This window comes from Corythoichthys intestinalis, chromosome 14, assembly GCF_030265065.1.
Source record: "Corythoichthys intestinalis isolate RoL2023-P3 chromosome 14, ASM3026506v1, whole genome shotgun sequence".
NCBI lineage: Eukaryota > Metazoa > Chordata > Actinopteri > Syngnathiformes > Syngnathidae > Corythoichthys > Corythoichthys intestinalis.
The window spans coordinates 12,352,604-12,371,141 of record NC_080408.1 but is presented as its reverse complement, the minus strand read 5'-3'; the positions used below and the strand labels follow the sequence as shown (position 1 = coordinate 12,371,141).

Genomic DNA, 18,538 nt, shown 5'->3' with positions numbered 1-18,538 from the left:
TAAATTTGATAACCCCACTTTAAGCCAAAACTAAAGACTCTGGATGAGTGTGAGACATTTTGTCTGTAAGGTTAAATACAATTAGAAAACGACTTAATTAAAATCTATATATATATATTAAAAAAAGACATGTCCGATATTTTTTTTGCCAATTCCGATACTTTGAAAATGATGTGATCGGACCCAATCGATCGGCATCCCGATCGATCCCATCTTTAATTCCTACCAAATCTTAGGATTGTAACATGCTAACATTTTTTAATTAGCAAGGATCAAGAATTGAGTAAAAAAATGAAGAAAACAGAAATTCATGCAGTTATAGTCCACGCCTCAGTGGCTGCCATGGCAACAATTCACAATTGTGGATTCAAACTTGTTCCCCATCAACTTGATTCGCCAGACCCTCCAACTTCCGTTTTTTTTTTTCTTACCTGTCCTATTCAGCTGCTTGACACAGAGAATGGAAATCTGAGTGCCCGATTGTTCTGAACAGTTTTAATGGATCACATGGGAGTATGACATACCCCCATTGTGATCATTTGACGTGCTTCGTTTATTAGGAGAAAGCAGGGAACAGGAAGGGGTTATGGGGGGGCAGAAGAAAAGAGAAGGAGAGAGAGAAAGAAGAAGCACAAGCAATAAGCAGAAAGACATTGAAAGCCTACATTAACGATGAATATGTTGGTGCTATGGTTAGCTAGTTGTATTTCCGGTTGACACCATGTGGGGGGCCTGATGACCATGGAGAAAGAAGGGGGGGGGAGTCAGAAAGTGATTGGGAGGGGTGGACTGTACACAAATCAGCAATGTGAGGTCTAGAACCCAGTATTTGTGTGAATCCTTTGTGAGTGTGAGTATGTTGGCATCCTATTCTATGCTGCCTGATTGCTATACCTGACACCGAATTTTTCTACTTTCTATTTTCTGAGTGTGTCTAATTGCACCTAGTCATTCGTGAATCCCATCAGACATGTGATAGTCCTGCAGACAACTTGAAATGCCACGTGGGAGCCTTCCCATGACCACGGCCTTTCCCAAGCCAACCGGGGGCGAGCCAGCGCAGCCCATCCCTCGTCTCACAGCCCAGCAAGGGGGCCACCGTCATCCCCTCCGGGATCCAGGGTGGCCCCGGACCATCCGCGCCCCCATCAACTGGCCTTCAGGGATGGGATGAGGGGACAAGCCACCTCAAGACATCTAAAAAACAAACAAATCAAGGGATTTTTTGGGGGGGTAGTGAGGTCAAAGGTCATAGAGGTCGGAAAGGGAATTTCGCAATAACTCAAGGATGAACACAGGGATTATTATCAAACTTGATGGGTATGTTTATAATATGAAACAGAGTAGGTGATTATGTTTTGGGGTCATGAGGTCAAAGGGTAAATGTCACAGAGCTCAGAATATGAATTTTGCAATAACTCAAGAACAAATGAAGGGATTGCTGTCAAGTTTGCAGGATATATTTTTTACATGAAATGAAAGACATGATTAAATTTTGGGGTAATAAGGTCTGAGGTTAGAAAATGTGTTTAACGATAACTCAAGATGGCCTAACGAGATTATATTCAAACTTGCAGAATATGTTTATATGAAACGGAAGAGGTGATTACAATTTGGGGGAATGACATCAAAGGTCACAGAAGACAGCAAACTAATTTAGTGATAACTTGTTCCATACTTAAAGGGAGTGACCACTCGACCAAATATGGCATTGTTTTCAATTTGGCTGCTTAGTTTGAAGTCTGCTCTCTCTGAGTGTTCCTCTAGCTCTTTCCGTTTTATCACATTTATTTTCTAACTTTACTGTTGGGAGATTTGCTGTTTGTTTTTTATTATAATATGAAAACAAAAATAATTAAAAAGGATTTCATAAAGTATATTTGTGTGTATGTTGCAGAGGGAAGTGCGTACGAAGAGAGCGTCTGCAATGAAAGCAGTGTCTATGACAGTGACGCCGCCTTCTATACACAAACTGAAGGTGATCCACTGGGAAATAAACTTTTTTCTTTCTGTATCATGCTAAAAATTGATTCACACCAAACCTGTTATGTCTATAAACTAACCGATGAGTTCACTGGAATCATAAACAAGCTTACTGCACTAACTGGAATTCTACTGCACAAAAAGATGAGTCCGCTGCACTGAAATCAATGCAACAACCTGGCAATTCACTGCATATGACTACTAGGGGTGCAACGGTTCAGTTAGCCCACGGTTCGGTTTGAACCTCGGTTTTGGGATCACGGTTTCAGTTCGGTTTACGTTTTGCTTTATTTTTTTTAAACTGCCTTTATTTTGCTTTTTAAAAAATGAAATAAACACTTAAAATGTAAACATTTTCGACTGTTAAAATGCCTCTTAGCTCTTTGGCTAGTGTAGTGACTGACTACCAGTGTTGTTAATAACGGCGTTACAATATAACGGCATTACTAACGGCGTTATTTTTTTCAGTAGTGGGTAATCTAATTAATTACTTTTCTCATCTTGGCAGTGCCGTTACCGTTACTGAGGACGGAAAGACATTCGTTACTATGCGTTACTATATTGGTCGAAAAGTCTGAGGGAGACGGACTCACCGAGACGACAGAGCAGAGCAGGAGCGGGGAGGAGGCAAGAAAGTTGTAACGCCGAGCAAACGCGATGCTAGGTAGCTCCAATAATACATGTTGTAGCCGATAGCCGACAAACTACGCCCGCATGTTATGGTAGATATGGTAGACATAGTAGATATCACATGTACTGTATATAGATATAACTAGATGCAAAATGGCAGACATGGCACTAAATGCGTTAGTAGACAGCCGCCATCTTAAAGCAGTAGGCTTTTTAGGACGGCTCTGTTGTAGAGAACATTCCTAGCGAACCTAAGTAACTTTTTATCTAAAATACTTCTAAATCGGCAAAATCGTGACTTGAATCTATCTTTAAATGATGAAACAGTTTTAAAACTTTAATATGTCGAAAGTAGAGACGGGTCAAGCGTTGCAAATAGGGCTGTCCCAAACGACTAATTTTCTCCTGATTAGTCAGCCGACTATTTTTACGATTAGTCGACTAATCTTATAATTAAAAATTTTTTTTTTTTTTTTTTTTTACTAATTTAGCAATGACATTTTTTTTTTACGCTTGTCAATTTACAAAAACATTTTGGAACACTTAAATTCTTGATTAAAGTACAAATAAACAGCTAAATAACAATTATAAATCACAAATAAACAATGAGTTCAAATGCTGATAGAATTAACTTGTGCAAAAGAATGGAATGTAAACAGATTCAGAACACTGACTTCACCTTTCCAAAATGATTCAAAACAATTCTTGAAAAAATACCTAGCATTAATATTATAGTATACTGTAGTACTATATATAATAGTATTATAATAATTATTCATTGCCAATCAGAATTCTCATAAAGGGTGTCATTTTAAAGGTATTCTTAGTGTAGAATCTAAAGTATGTGGGATTAACGCCAGAAATCGTTATTTACGTATATGACGAACATTACATGCTTTTATTTTGAAATGTTCACCGGAAGTACGTTCGCTAAACCGCTAATTTAAGCTTTACACTCCGCAAAAAAGCACTTTTTGTCACTGCATGTGTTGTCAGTAATAGATTTTTTTTCCTTTTGCAAATGCTGTTAACCAGCGATTTTTCATGTTTGAAGTGTCACCTTTTAACTGCAAGTTTTGGAGAAGGCTGCCTGTTTTATAGGCAGCTAAAGTAGGTCGTCTTTTTTCCCCATTCACCTCAAAGTAGCAATGCTAACGTTTATAGTGTTTAATATAGATGTGTTTTCTTATTTTGTATGTCTGAACTTTAATTCTACAGCGTGTTGATGAGAGAAAACCATCAGCATGCACGCACAAATATACACACGCGCGCGCAGCGATAAAACGCAACCGTGAAAATGACCGCCCTCATTTTTATTTACCACGCGATAAATGGACTTGTTGCATATCGCGACAGGCTTAGCAACTTCAATAAAACATGTCATTAGTTAGTTAGACGGGCTTACAATGTCCTGTCGTTATCATTCACGGCCGACGTGCAGCCAAGCTTGGCATTGAAGAGACAGGACACAACAGTGTACCCTCCTTTGTTTCTTTAAAAATAAGTCAATGTTTTGGACTCTGGTGCGCTTTTTTGGCTTTGTGCCGCTTTCCCCGCTTGCATACCAAGCGTGCGACATTCTGAACTTTCCACACATATATTTTTTTAACCCTTCATTAGCCGTCGACGGGATGTTGTGCTCGTAGACGGATTTACGTCATCGATGACGTCGACCTTGCCGACTAGTCGGGACAGCTCTAGTTGCAAATAAATTAACGAAGCCCGCCGTGTGTTTTCACTGGTGTCATCTTCGGGGTTGTCCTGCCCTGAGAAAGTGATATCTGAGGTGCCGGAGTCATGTTATAAAAGTGTTGCCGTTATCATGGGGAACAAGCACGAAGCAATTTTTTTTTTTTTTCAATATTTTCTCTCCCTCCGCATTGTAGTCCACGAGGAAACCAAAATGTTGCCACACCGCAGATTTGAAAGAAGCCGGTGCTCCCTCAAAATTCGGTCACTCCACTCCTCCACTCGCCATAGCTATTGATTTTCTTTCTTGTTTCACTTTCACTGCGCTCGTAAGCGAGAGAGGGCGTTACTCGGCTTCTATTACACAGGTGCTTGACAGCGATCCGACATTTACTTGCGGGGCGGGTATTTCTCCACATCGGTGCTTGACATCACACACAGGCACACAGAGTTCAATCAATTCATTCCACAAGCGTTCGGAATACATTAATTGCATAACCGAAAAGGTGCGATTCATAAAGGCGTATTGAACCGTACAGGGCGAACCGTACGGTTCGGCTTTGAACCGCAAACCATTGCACCTCTAGTGACTACTAGAAAGTCTTCTTGTAGTGACATCTGAGAGTTCACCACAATAAATGGACATTTCACTGCACTTTTTTCGGTATTCAGAGCACAGCATGGCAGAGACGCTCACTGTGGCCCTACGGGTTGCAGAGGAGGCCATAGACGAGGCCATTTCCAACGCAGAGTTTGACGCCTGTCAGGTTATTTTTGCCCATCATTCTTATTCCGCCAAGTCTGTGGCAAATCTTCACCGTTTGTACGTTAGGAATTTCATCTTGCTAACAAGCTATAGTAATATAAAGGTGTTTTCTTTGACTTTGAATAATACGAAATACATTTCAGAGGTCATCAGATTGTGTTTTCTTGTATGTGGAATCAGGAGAACCAGAATGAAGCCCACTACCTACGTGAACACAGAGGAGAGCTCATTGAGGAGCTGGCCAAAACAATAATGCAAAAGGTATGAAAGAAGACACAAGAACACATATGACGCAATGTTGCGCCTGTCTAACACTGATGTTCTCATGGCACTTTTAAGATCATCTCTAGGAGGGAGACTTTGGCTGACATGAAGGATGAGTACGAGCATGAGAGGTCACTTGAGCACAATGTCCATCACCATGGGGGTGACTCGTTTAAACACCTCAAAGGCCTCTGGGTAGATGACAAATCGACTCACTTTCTACTCTAAATTAGACTGACCACTGACCTAAACTGATGATACATATATTTTTTTTGCCTTATATGTAGAGGTCGCAGTCAGCCTTCTCGCTGATGGAAGATAACCGAGATGCTCGTCAGACATCACCCAAGGATGGAGGATCAGGCATGTCATCTTGGACCAGTGTCGAGCGATTCGAAAACTCTGGTATACCACATTTATTATTTATTTCAATTATTAAACTTGCACTGTAAAAACACACCGGGCCAAAGCATGAATAGTGCATTGAAATGTCTACATTCTAACTGCTGTCGTGTTCTCATCTTTATATCTGTCTCTACATGTGTACATTTACCTGCCCAAGGAGGTGTGTCTTCTGTGCTGAAGAGCCCAGACGGGAACTGGATCGCCCTGCAGAGTGCTCAGCTCTCCCGCCCCAGCCTGCTGGCCAAGAGGAAGAGTCTGGTCTACAGCGCCTTGGAGAGGGAGTCCGGAGCTGTCTCTGCTTATGAAGGCATGGACTCTGACAATGAAGTCAAACCTGAGCCAGATACCTCGTGGAGCGCTATCCTACAGGAGTTTCAAAGAAAGTTGACTAGCTCTAAAGTCCGTCGAGATGCTGACAACAGAAAAGATGCTGAGTCACAGTCCAAGGAAAAGCTTTCAGACAATACTGTTAAGAAGCCTGAGATCAGACGACCGTCCTCTTACAGGACCGGCAACATCGACATCAACTTCAACGGGAAGGTTGCTACGGATGAAAGCGCAGTTGGAAGTGAGACGGCATCTAGTAAAGCGAAGAGATCACGAAGGAAGAGAAGAAGTAAAAGAAGAGCAACACTTTCTGGGCCTCTTCTGATGGTAAGACTGACTTGACATGCATTCAGATCTACACTGGGGCAAATAAGTATTTAGTCAACCATCAATTGTGCAAGTTCTCCTACTTGAAAAGATGAGAGACGCCTGTAATTGTCAACATGGGTAAACCTCAACCATGAGAGACAGAATGTGGGGGATAAAAAACAGAAAATCACATTGTTTGATTTTTAAAGAATTTATTTGCAAATCATGGTGGAAAATAAGTATTTGTTCAATACCAAAAGTTCATCTCAATACTTTGTTATGTACCCTTTGTTGGCAATAACGGAGGCCAAATGTTTTCTGTAACTCTTCACAAGCTTTTCACACACTGTTGCTGGTATTTTGGCCCATTTTTCCATGCAGATCTCCTCTAGAGCAGTGATGTTTTGAGGCTGTCGTTGGACAACACGGACTTTCAACTCCCTCCACAGATTTTCCATGGGGTTGAGATCTGGAGACTGGCTAGGCCACTCCAGAACCTTGAAATGCTTCTTACGAGGCCACTCCTTTGTTGCCCTGGCTGTGTGTTTGGGATCATTGTCATGCTGAAAGACCCAGCCACGTCTCATCTTCAATGCCCTTGCTGATGGAAGGAGATTTTCACTCAAAATCTCTCGATACATGGCCCCATTCATTCTTTCCTTTACACAGATCAGTCGTTCTGGTCCCTTTACAGAAAAAAAAAACCAAAGCATGATGTTTCCACCCCCATTCTTCACAGTGTGTATGGTGTTCTTCGGATGGAATTCAGTATTCTTTCTCCTTCAAACACAAGTACCTGTGTTCTACCAAAAACTTCGAGTTTGATTTCATCTGACCATAACACATTCTCCCAGTCCTCTTTTGGATCATCCAAATGCTCTCTAGGGAACCCCAGACGGGCTTGGACGTGTACTGGCTTCAGCAGGGGGACACGTCTGGCAGTGCAAAACTTTAGTCCCTGGCGGCGCATTGTGTTACTGATACTAGCCTTTGTTACTGTGGTCTCAGCTCTCTGTAGGTCATTCACTAGGTCCCCCCGTGTGGTTCTGGGATGTTTGCTCACCGTTCTTGTTATAATTTTGACGCCACGGGTTGAGAGCTTGCATGGAGCCCCAGATCGAGGGAGATTATCAGTCATCTTGTATGTCTTCCATTTTCTAATAATTGCTCCCACAGTTGATTTCGTTAAACCAAGCGAAGGGTGAAGAGTTAAAGAAAACATTTGGCCTCCGTTATTGCCAACAAAGGGTACATAAAGTATTGAGATGAACTTTTGGTATTGACCAAATACTTATTTTCTACCATGATTTGCAAATAAATTCTTTAAAAATCAAACAATGTGATTTTCTGTTTTTTTCCCCACATTCTGTCTCTCATGGTTGAGGTTTACCCATGTTGACAATTACAGGCCTTTCTAATCTTTTCAAGTAGGAGAACTTGCACAATTGGTGGTTGACTAAATACTTATTTGCCCCACTGTAACTGGCAGGTTATTACTCTGATTACAAACTGAATGCACTAATCTGCCTAATACTTGTACCACGTAACTAGCCATTGAGTTCAGAGTCATGCCAACAGAATTTTCTGAATTAATACAGACGTTTAATATACAGTATAAACCTCCCAACCACTGCATGATGGGGATTTATGGCACTTAATTCAAAGTTCATTTTGCTACAATACAAAATAAAAGAGCATTCATGTTCTATTCCGTATTTTTTTTGTTATATGCATTAGTGTAGTATACTTGGTGAGTAGCAACTATCCAGTTGTGCTCTGTGCATTGGTGTTTTAGAGTTTTACAGATTGTGACTGCTGCTAGGCCATTACGTTATCTGAATGTTATGTGAATATCTGAATTTTGCATTCACTTATTGACATCACACCTTCTTCCCATCAACAGGATTACAATAGGAAAGACGTCCACTCTTGTTCTCCCTCAGATGGCGACACTCCTGACACTTTGACGCCTGACGTGGTTACGCCTGATCTGCTTCACCAGGACATCGGCATCAGTCAAGAGGACAATGAGCTCACGTCAGACATGCCACAACCTTCAGAACACATCTCCGACTCCTTAGATTATGTTCTTTGCAATGCAAAAAACAGTGGTGATGCATGGGAGAAAGGAACACGAAGCCAAGACGATGACGAGGAAAAGATGGCGGTTGACTTGGCAGGACAGACAGGAGGGGATGTAAAAGAGGAGGAAGATGACGACGAGATGGAAATTAGGTTATATAAACTGGTGGCGAAGTCAAGACTAGCGTACTTCTCGTCCACTGACGACGAACTAGACAGGGCAGGAAGAAGTGAAGAGGAACAAATGTTTGATGGTGAAGGTCAGGATGAAGAGAACAAAGGACTAACCCACAAACTCTGCAGGCTAGAGAAGGAAGTCCGATCTACCGTGCTCTCCTCCACAGAAGATGAGCTGGACCGAATCACGGATGAGGAAAAAGAGGACGACGAGGAAGAAGAGGACAGAGAGGAGCTGGCGGTAAAAGTGTGCCGATTGGCCAACCAAGCAGGTGCTACCCAATTTTCCTCAACTGAGGATGAGCTGGATCGCGAGGAAGGGACTCACGAAGAGACACTGTGGAGGCTGCAGGAGGACAAGGCAGCGCAGGCCACTCAGGTGCGCAACCTGGCCAGTCTTGTAAGTGCCTCCCAGTTCTCCTCCACCGAGGACGAGCTAGATCGAGTCGGAGAAGATGAGGAAAAGATGAGCCAGGGCGTTATACCATGGGTGGAAGCGTTGGGAGGACACTGGGAATCAATAAGGGAGGAACAAGTCAGCAGGAGTTTTTCTGATGCAGCAATGGAAGAACTGGATGATGACATGATAATATCAGAAGAGACAAGAATAACAATAAAGGAACATGATCAGCCAGGGGTAAATAAGTTAGATCCAATAGGAACACAGATGGTGGAAGCAGAAGACATCCAAGAAGCAGGCAGTTGGAAGTGGGAGATAGACGATGATGAAATTGAGTTCGATAAAATAATCAGCAGCATGCTGACGATGACACTGGAGGATATGCAGGAGAAGAAAGAGGAAAGAATGACAGATGAGAAGAGGAACAAGGACACAGAAGCTGACAAGGAGAAGGCCGATAAAGGGATGATAAGCGAGGTAAGGAAGGAGGAAACATACACAGTTGATAACAGGAAACAGGAGAAAAAGACTGACGAGAATGGTAGCAAGGATATAAAGACTGACTGGGGGAACAGTGACATGATGTCAAACAAAGAAAGGAACAAGAACACAAAAACAGACAACAGGAAAGCAGGAATAAAGACTGACAAGGAGACAGACCATGAGGAAAGTATGGATTTGAAGAAAGGCAAGAACATAAACAATGACACAATGAAGGACGAGGAGGCGAAAGATATTTCAATGACAAACGAGGAAAGTAACAAGGACACTAAAGAAGATGAAAATATGAATGAGAAATGTGTGGATTCAAACGCAGACGAAAATATGAACAAAGACACAAAGACTGACGAAGGGAAGAAAAATATTGCGATGGCAAAGGAGGAAAGGAATGAGTACACCAGGGAGGAGAGGAATAACAACACAAAAACAGGTGAGAACACAAACCTGAAGGATATTGTGATGACAGAGGAGGAAAGGAATCAGAACACTAAAGAGGACGAGAAGAGGAATGAGGATGCCAAAACAGACAAAGAGATTGGAAATGAGAAAACTTTTGACAAAATGGCAGATGTGAATATGAACAAAGACACAAAGATTGAAGAAGAGAGTGAAGGTATTACGATGACTAATGAGGAAAGGAAAGAGAATGTTAAGGCAGATGAAAGGAGGGGGGAAAGTGTCAAGACTGTCATAGAGACAGAAAATGAGAAAAGTGTGGATTCAAGAAAAGATGAAAACAGGAGTAAGAACCCAAAGACTAACAAGGAGAGGAAAGATTTTGAGGCTGGTGAGGACATGAACGAGAACACAAAGACTAAGGAAGACGGGAAGGAATTTGCAACGTTGAACGAAGGCAAAGAGAACACTCAGCCAAACGAGAACTTGAATGAAGATATCAGGACAGACAAAGAGACGGAAAATGAGACAAGCGCGGACACAAAGGTTGAGGAGAACATGAACAAGCCAGATGAGAGAGGGAACAAAAGTCTTAAGACCAATATACAGACACAAAATGAGAAAAGTTTGGCTTCAAGAAAAGATGAAAACAGGAACAAGAACCCAAATACTGGCGAGGAGAGGCAAGATGTGATGACAAACATGGAAAACGATGAGAACACTAAGACAGACGAAAACAGGGACAATGATGTCGAGACAGACAGAGAGATGGAAAATGAGAAAAGTGTTGCCAAAAACACTGACAGGGAGATGAAATGTGTTACAATGACAAACACAGCCAGCAATGAGAGCATAAAGGCAGACAAAAACTTGAATGAAGATATCAAGACTGACAAAGAGAAGGAAAATGAGACAAGTGCGGACACAAAGGCAGATGAGAACATGAACGAGAACACAAAGACTAAGGAAGACGGGAAGGATGTTGCAACGTTGAACGAAGGCAAAGAGAACACTAAGCCAAACCAGAACTTGAATGAAGATATCAGGACAGACAAAGAGACGGAAAATGAGACAAGCGCGGACACAAAGGTTGAGGAGAACATGAACAAGCCAGATGAGAGAGGGAACAAAAGTCTTAAGACCAATATACAGACACAAAACGAGAAAAGTTTGGCTTCAAGAAAAGATGAAAACAGGAACAAGAACCCAAATACTGGCGAGGAGAGGCAAGATGTGATGACAAACATGGAAAACGATGAGAACACTAAGACAGACGAAAACAGGGACAATGATGTCGAGACAGACAGAGAGATGGAAAATGAGAAAAGTGTTGCCAAAAACACTGACAGGGAGATGAAATGTGTTACAATGACAAACACAGCCAGCAATGAGAGCATAAAGGCAGACAAAAACTTGAATGAAGATATCAAGACTGACAAAGAGAAGGAAAATGAGACAAGTGCGGACACAAAGGCAGATGAGAACATGAACGAGAACACAAAGACTAACGAGGACGGGAAGGATGTTGCAACGTTGAAAGAAGGCAATGAGAACACTAAGCCAAACGAGAACTGGAACGAAGATGTAAAGACTGACAAAAAGACAGATTTTGAGAGAAGTGTGGACACAAACGTAGATGAGAACATGAACAAGGCAGATGAGAGAGGGAACAAAAGTCTTAAGACTGGCATACAGACAGAAAATGAGAAAGGTATGGATTCAAGAAAAGATACAAACAAGAACAAGAACCCAAATACTGGCGAGGAGAGGCAAGATGTGATGACAAACATGCAAAAAGAGACGGAAAATGAGACAGGTGTGGACACAAACGTAGATGAGAACATGAACAAGGCAGATGAGAGAGGGAACAAAAGTCTTAAGACTGGCATCCAGACAGAAAATGAGAAAAGTGTGGATTCAAGAAAAGATAACAGGAACAAGAACCCAAATACTGGCGAGGAGAGGCAAGATGTGATGACAAACATGGGAAACGATGAGAACACTATGACAAACGAAAACAGGTACAATGATGTCAAGACTGACAGAGAGATGGAAAATGAGAAAGGTGTGGCCAAAAACACTGACATGGAGATTAAATGTGTTACAATGACAAACACAGACAGCGATGAGAACATAAAGGCAGATAAAAACTTGAATGAAGATATCAAGGCTGACAAAGAGACGGAAAATGAGACAAGTGTGGACACAAAGGCAGATGAGAACATGAACAAGAACACAAAGACTTACGAGGATGGGAAGGATGTTGAAACATTGAAAAAAGAAGGCAATGAGAACACTAAACCAAACGAGAACTTGAATGAAGATATCAAGACTGACAAAGAGACGGAAAATGAGAGAAGTGTGGGTACAAAGGCAGATGAGAACATGAACGAGAACACAAAGACTAACGAGGACGGAAAGGATGTTGCAATGTTGAAACAAGAAAGGACAGAGAACACTAAGCCAAATGAGAAATGGAACAAAGATGTCAAGACTGACAAAGAGACGGAAAATGAGATATGTGCGGACACAAAGGTAGACCAGAACATGAGCAAGGCAGATGAGGGAGGGAACAAAAGTCTTAAGACCGATATACAGACAGGAATTGAGAAAAGTGTGGATTCAAGAAAAGATGAAAACAGGAACCAGAACCCAAAGACTGGTGAGGAGAGGCAAGCTGTGATGACAAACATGAAAAACAATGAGAACACTAAGGCAGATGAATACAGGAACAACGATGTGAAGATAGACAGAGAGATGGAAAATGAGAAAAGTGTGGCCAAGAACACTGACAAGGAGAGAAAATGTGTTACAATGACAAACATAGAAAAGAATGAAAACATAAAGGCAGACAAGAACTTGAACGAACAGATCAAGACCGACAAAGGGACGGAAAATGAGACAAGTGTGGACACAAAGGCAGATGAGAACAAGAACACAAAGACTAATGAGGATGGGAAGGATGTTGAAACATTGAAAAAAGAAGGCAATGAGAACACTAAGCCAAATGAGAACTTGAATGAAGATATCAAGACTGACATAGAGACGGAAAATGAAACAAGTGCGGACACAAAGGTTGACGAGAACATGAACAAGGCAAATGGGAGAGGGAACAAAAGGCTTAAGATCGATATACAGACAGAAAATGAGAAAAGTTTGGATTCAAAAAAAGATGAAAACAGGAACAAGAACCCAGAGACTGGCAAGGAGATGCAAGATGTGATGACAAACATGGAAGAGAATGAAAACAACAAGGCAGACGAGTACAAGAATGAGGATGTCAAGATGGACAAAGAGATAGAAAATGAGAAAAGTCTGACCACAAACGCTGACAAGGAGGGGAAAGATTTTACGATGAAAAATATGGAAAGGAGTGACAACACTAAGGCAAACGAGAACTGGAACGAAGATATCAAGACTGACATAGAGACAATAAATGAAAGCAGTGTGGACATAAAGGCAGATGAGAACATGAACACGAAGGCTAACGAGGACGGGAAATATCTTGCCATGTTGAAAAAAGAAGGGACTGAGAACACTAAGCCAAACCAGAACTGTAGCGATGAAGTCAAGATTGACAAAGAGATTGAAAATGAGATATGTGCGGACACAAAGGCAGACCAGAGCATGAACAAGGCAGATGAAAAGGGCAACAAAAGTGTCAAGAGTTTCATAGAGACAGAAAATGAGAAAATTGTGGATTCAAGAAAAGATGAAATGAGGAACAAGAACCAACAAACTGACGAGAAGAGGCAAGATGTGATGACAAATATAGAAAAGAATGAGAATGCTAAGACAGACAAATACAACAATGAGGATGTCAAGATAGACAAAGTGAAGGAAAATGAGAAAAGAGTGGCCTCAAATACTGACAAGGAGAGGAAAGATGTTACGATGACAAACATGGAAAGAGATCAGAACATTAAGGCAGAAGAAAACTGGAACACAACTGTCGAGAATGTTAAAGAGACAGAAAATGAGAAAAGTGTGGACACAAAGGCAGATGAGAACATGAACATGTACGCGAAGACTAACGCGGACAGGAAAGATATTGCAATGATAAACAAAGAAAGGAATGTGAACACTAAGCCAAATGAGAACTGGAAAGAAGATGAAAGGACTTACAAAGAGACTGAAAATGAGAAAAGTGCGGAAACAAAGGCAGACGAGAACATGAACAATGAAGATGAGAAGAAGAATAAAAGTCTCTGGACTGAAATAGAGACAGAAAATGAGAAAAGTGTGGATTCAAGAAAAGATGAAAACAGGAACAACAACCCAAAGACTGATGAGGTGAGGAGAGATGTCGAAATGACAAACATGGAAAAGGATGAGAAGACTAAGGCTAATGAGAACAAAAACGAGGATGTGAAGATAAACAAAGAGATGGAAATTGAGACTGACGCTGAGGAGAAAGATGTTACGTTGACAAACGAGGAAATAAATGAGAACACTGGGAAAAACGTGAAGCGGAACGAAAATTTCAAGACTGACAAAGAAGCAGATTGGGACAAGGACCCAAAGACTGACAGGGAGAGGAAAAATGAGACAAAGACAGACGAGAACACAAATGACAATGTAAATACAGATGAGAAGAAAGAGGATTCAAAGGCTTTTGACAACGGGAACAGCAATGCAACGACAGAAAAGATATCAGAGAATGAGAACCCAAAAAATGATACAACAACTGTCAGTGAGGGGAAAGAAAACATGGTAATGAAAAATGAAAAAAACAAGGATGCAAAGACATACAATATGAAGAAAGAGGATAGGAACACTAAGAACAGGAAAGCGGACATTAAGACAGACGATGAGGAGAGTGTGGACTCAAAGACAGACGACACCTGCAATAAGAACACAGAGTGCAAGGAGCAGAAGAAAGATGTTATAATGACAAATGAGGGAAAGGACGAGAAGAGAAATGAGAACAGCAAGGAGGATATGAAGACAGACAAAGAGAAAATTGATGAGACGAAAGAGGACCATAAGACTGAAGAAAACAGGACAATGGACACAACGACTATTGAGAGGAAAGAGATTTTGGTGACAAAGAAAGAAAGGAAAGGAGCTGCAAAGACACACAATGAAAGAAATGAGGAGGAGGAGGATGCCAACCCAAACAAGGACAGTAAAAGAGAACTTGAAAAACAGAAAGAGGAGACAAAAAAAGATTGGAACGAAAGCACAAAAACCAACAAAGAAAAGGCTATGGCAAATGACACAAGTGATGGGGACACAAGGATAGTCGGTAGGAATGGGGATACACTGAATGATGATGAGAGGGAAGAACAAGAAAAGGCATATGAAAACAAGATCAGGGACGCAAAGGTGGAAAAGGAGAAAGACGAAGACCCAAAAGAGGACACAAAGGAGAGGAATACGTTGACAATGACATATGTTGTGAAAGATGACTCGGAGACAGGCAACAACAGGAACATGGATGAAAATAGAGGTCGGGAGAGTAAATTTGAAATAGAGACAAATGACGAAAGTAGTGAAGAAACAAAGATGGACAAGAGTAAGGACAAGGCATCTTGGGAGGACCTGAAGGGTGACATAAAGATAGATGAAGGAACAACAACAAACAAGAATAGAAACAAGGCAGCTGAGGGCCACATGCAGGGCATAGATGAAATAAAGACAGACAAGGAGACAGACAAAAATAAGAAAGCAGACTTTGAGGTAAAGACAAAGAAAATGACAGAGGACATGCAGCCAGACATGGACAGAAAGGAGAAAGTTGAGACAACAGGCAAGAATTGGAACAAGAATTCAATGATAGCCAAAGATGAGGGCAAGGAATCAAATAAAACTAAAGACTGGCATAACGATATGAAGACGGACTTGGGCTGGAAGAAAAACGTGAAGACAGACAATGAGACGACAAAGGCAGATAAAGACATTAACAAGAATGAAAAGGCAGCAAAATTTGGCAATGAGGAGCACAATACAGAAACTGAGATGGAAGAGAACCAGAACAGACATGCGGTCAACAAGGAAGAGACAAAGAACGACATAGATGATGCAAAGAAAGATACAAATAAGAAGAAGGATATGAATGAAGATGAAAGGAAGGTGGACACAAAGATAGACAATGAGAAGAATGAAGATTCAAAAACAGACAAGAACAGGAATAAGAATAGGAAAGCCACCAGTAAGAGCAAAGATACAGATACAAAGACAGAGGTGTGGATTGAAGACTCGAAAACAGGAAAGAAGAGGGACAAGAATTGGTATGAAAAAAGCAGGAACCAGGATGACAAGATCAACAAGGAGAGGAAAGACCTCTTGAGGACAGCAAAGGACAGGCACAAAGACAGCAAGAGTGATAAGCAAATGAGTAAAGACGCAAAGACAGACAAGGCTACAGGTGGAAAGAGGGTTAAAGTAGACCAAATGAGTCCAGTTGAAAATGCAGGTGAGAGTGCTGAGCTTCCACTCAGTCTTGCAACTGCTAGACCACAGGAACAAAAAGTTGCAGCCGAAGACAGAAGTGGAAACATGAGTGCTACAGAGGATGGTTTCCTGTCAAGGGAAGAGTCCAGAAATGTGAGGAACCATTTAAGACCCGTCTCTTCAGCTTGAACTAACAAAATGCTTCACTAACTTCATGTTGCTTTTGCTGCTTGTTCCTCCTGCACCCTGTTTAGGCTAGTAACACTTATGTGTACCATGCTGTGCACGTCATATCAAGTCTGCTAGAAATGGTGAGCTGTAGGCTTTTTCGGCCTCATTTCTACCTAGCAAGCAGTACAATTCGGTTATGATCAGGCATGCAAACTGGTTAGGGGTGAAAAAGGTGACAAAGTAAAATGGACATACGGCATGCGCGGAAAAGTGCATTTCATGGTGCAATCAGAGACTTTGGGTGTCAAATTCGGCTCATGTAGAATGTTTCGCCGATGTAGCAGATTTTGGCAGAACACAGGGCGAGAAGCTGGGATGGAGAGGGGTTCGGCCTCCTCATTGCTGATTGGTGATAACTGTGCTCCCGTCTCTCACTATTGTCAGTCATTTGTTGTCACGAGAAGAGAGTGGCGGTGATAGGTCTAGGTCAGGCATGTCCAAAGTCCGGCCCGGGGGCCAAATGCGACCCGTGGTCAGATTTCATGTGGCCCGTGGTCGGATTTCATCTAGCCCCCAGCCTCTGTCATAAAATCAATAACGTCTGGCCCGCACACAGACTTAATAAATTGGTCAGCAGTACTGCTACAAGCATATGAAGTAGCTTACACACTAAATGCTGCTCCTCATTTACCCACTAAAAGGGAGCAGCACTCCAAGCAACATTACCACATGTGACCCTTTACTCCCAATTTTCTAAAATGTCGACAATCAACAAAAAAAAAAGTTGACTGCAACGGCTGGCGCTTGAAGGATAGGTGGAAACTGGGCTATTTCGTCACTAAAATACACAACGACTGTGTCTGCCTCATTTGCAAAGAGACAGTCGCTGTTTTTAAAGAGTTCAATATGAGGCAATATTACCAAACAAGACACGCTGACATGTACGACAAGATTACAGGGTAGACACGTAGCGAGAAATTGAAGCAACTTGAAGCTAGTTTAATTTCACAGCAGCAGCAAGAGCCCGAGAGTCAAAAGAGAACGCCACAAAGGCTACTTGCAAAATTGTTGAAATTATTAATTAAAAAAAAAAAAAAAAAAGTAGTGCTGCAACGATTAATCGATTCACTTGAGTATTCGATAAGAAAAAAATATTCAAACTAAATTTTGTTGCTTCGAGTATTCGTTTAATTAAAGTGGCATTGTAATGGTTGATTTTAAAAGTGTTTGCATTTAACTTTACTCATGAGGGTGGATACAATGCCCTCTGGTTTGCCTCTTTTCACATGGCTGAATCCAACTGCTCCCTGTTAAGATTAACATTCGATAAGTTTTTGTTTGGGCGAATGTTTTTTTAATGCATTCTTAATTTAGTTTGTAGGTATATTTAGCCGTTTTTTGTGGGAATATGTGTCTGAACCACTTGTTAAGAGCATTGTAAAAAAAATAAAAAATTTTCAGCATTTTATAGCATTTAAGCTAGCAGACTTTTTCTATCCAAGTTAGCCAATTGTTATTTTGTTGTACACAGATCCTCATTTTTTTTTAAAATTATATCGTTTGAGGCTCAGCTAAGGTGTTTTAATTTTTCATGTTCCTTATCTGATTACTCGATTATTCGAACTAACTAGTCCATCGATTAATCGACTACTAAAATATTCGATACCTGCAGCCCTATAATAAAGCAAATGTGACACACAGAACGGCTTGCTAAAATTTGCTTAAATATATTGTTCTACGTAAAGGACGTCAGCCAAGGTCAGCCCCCCACATTTTTGCCACACCAAATCTGGCCCCCTTTTCAAAAAGTTTGGACACCCCTGGTCTAGGTCATCGGACTAGAGCAGGGGTCCCCAAACTTTTTTTGCACCATGGACCGGTGTTATTTGGGTCTTTTTTTTCACGGACCGGTGTTCTGATAAATTCTGCAACCCATCAAAAATTGCAATGATGTAGTTCTGCGCATGCGCGTAACGTTAAACATAGCCGCAAAATGCGCAAATGCAGCGTTTACAAAGTAAACACTACACAAACTTTCTTGA

At 41.3% G+C, this 18,538-nt stretch overlaps 1 protein-coding gene across 6 annotated transcripts in view; it reads left to right on the top strand.

Moving 5' to 3' along the window:
• Nucleotides 1-18,538, top strand: part of myripa (myosin VIIA and Rab interacting protein a) — a 41,736-nt gene that overhangs the window by 13,034 nt on the left and 10,164 nt on the right. For 4 of the 6 annotated variants that reach the window (XM_057857781.1, XM_057857780.1, XM_057857778.1 and 1 more), the window contains 8 exons: nt 1,898-1,978; nt 4,975-5,069; nt 5,249-5,329; nt 5,408-5,527; nt 5,620-5,737; nt 5,895-6,391; nt 8,277-16,478; nt 16,580-16,636. In XM_057857781.1, coding sequence (XP_057713764.1) covers nt 1,898-1,978; nt 4,975-5,069; nt 5,249-5,329; nt 5,408-5,527; nt 5,620-5,737; nt 5,895-6,391; nt 8,277-16,478; nt 16,580-16,636 — 9,251 coding nt within the window. The remainder of the gene's footprint in view (nt 1-1,897; nt 1,979-4,974; nt 5,070-5,248; nt 5,330-5,407; nt 5,528-5,619; nt 5,738-5,894; nt 6,392-8,276; nt 16,479-16,579; nt 16,637-18,538) is intronic. The other 2 variants (XM_057857782.1, XM_057857779.1) reach the window with 1 other exon arrangement.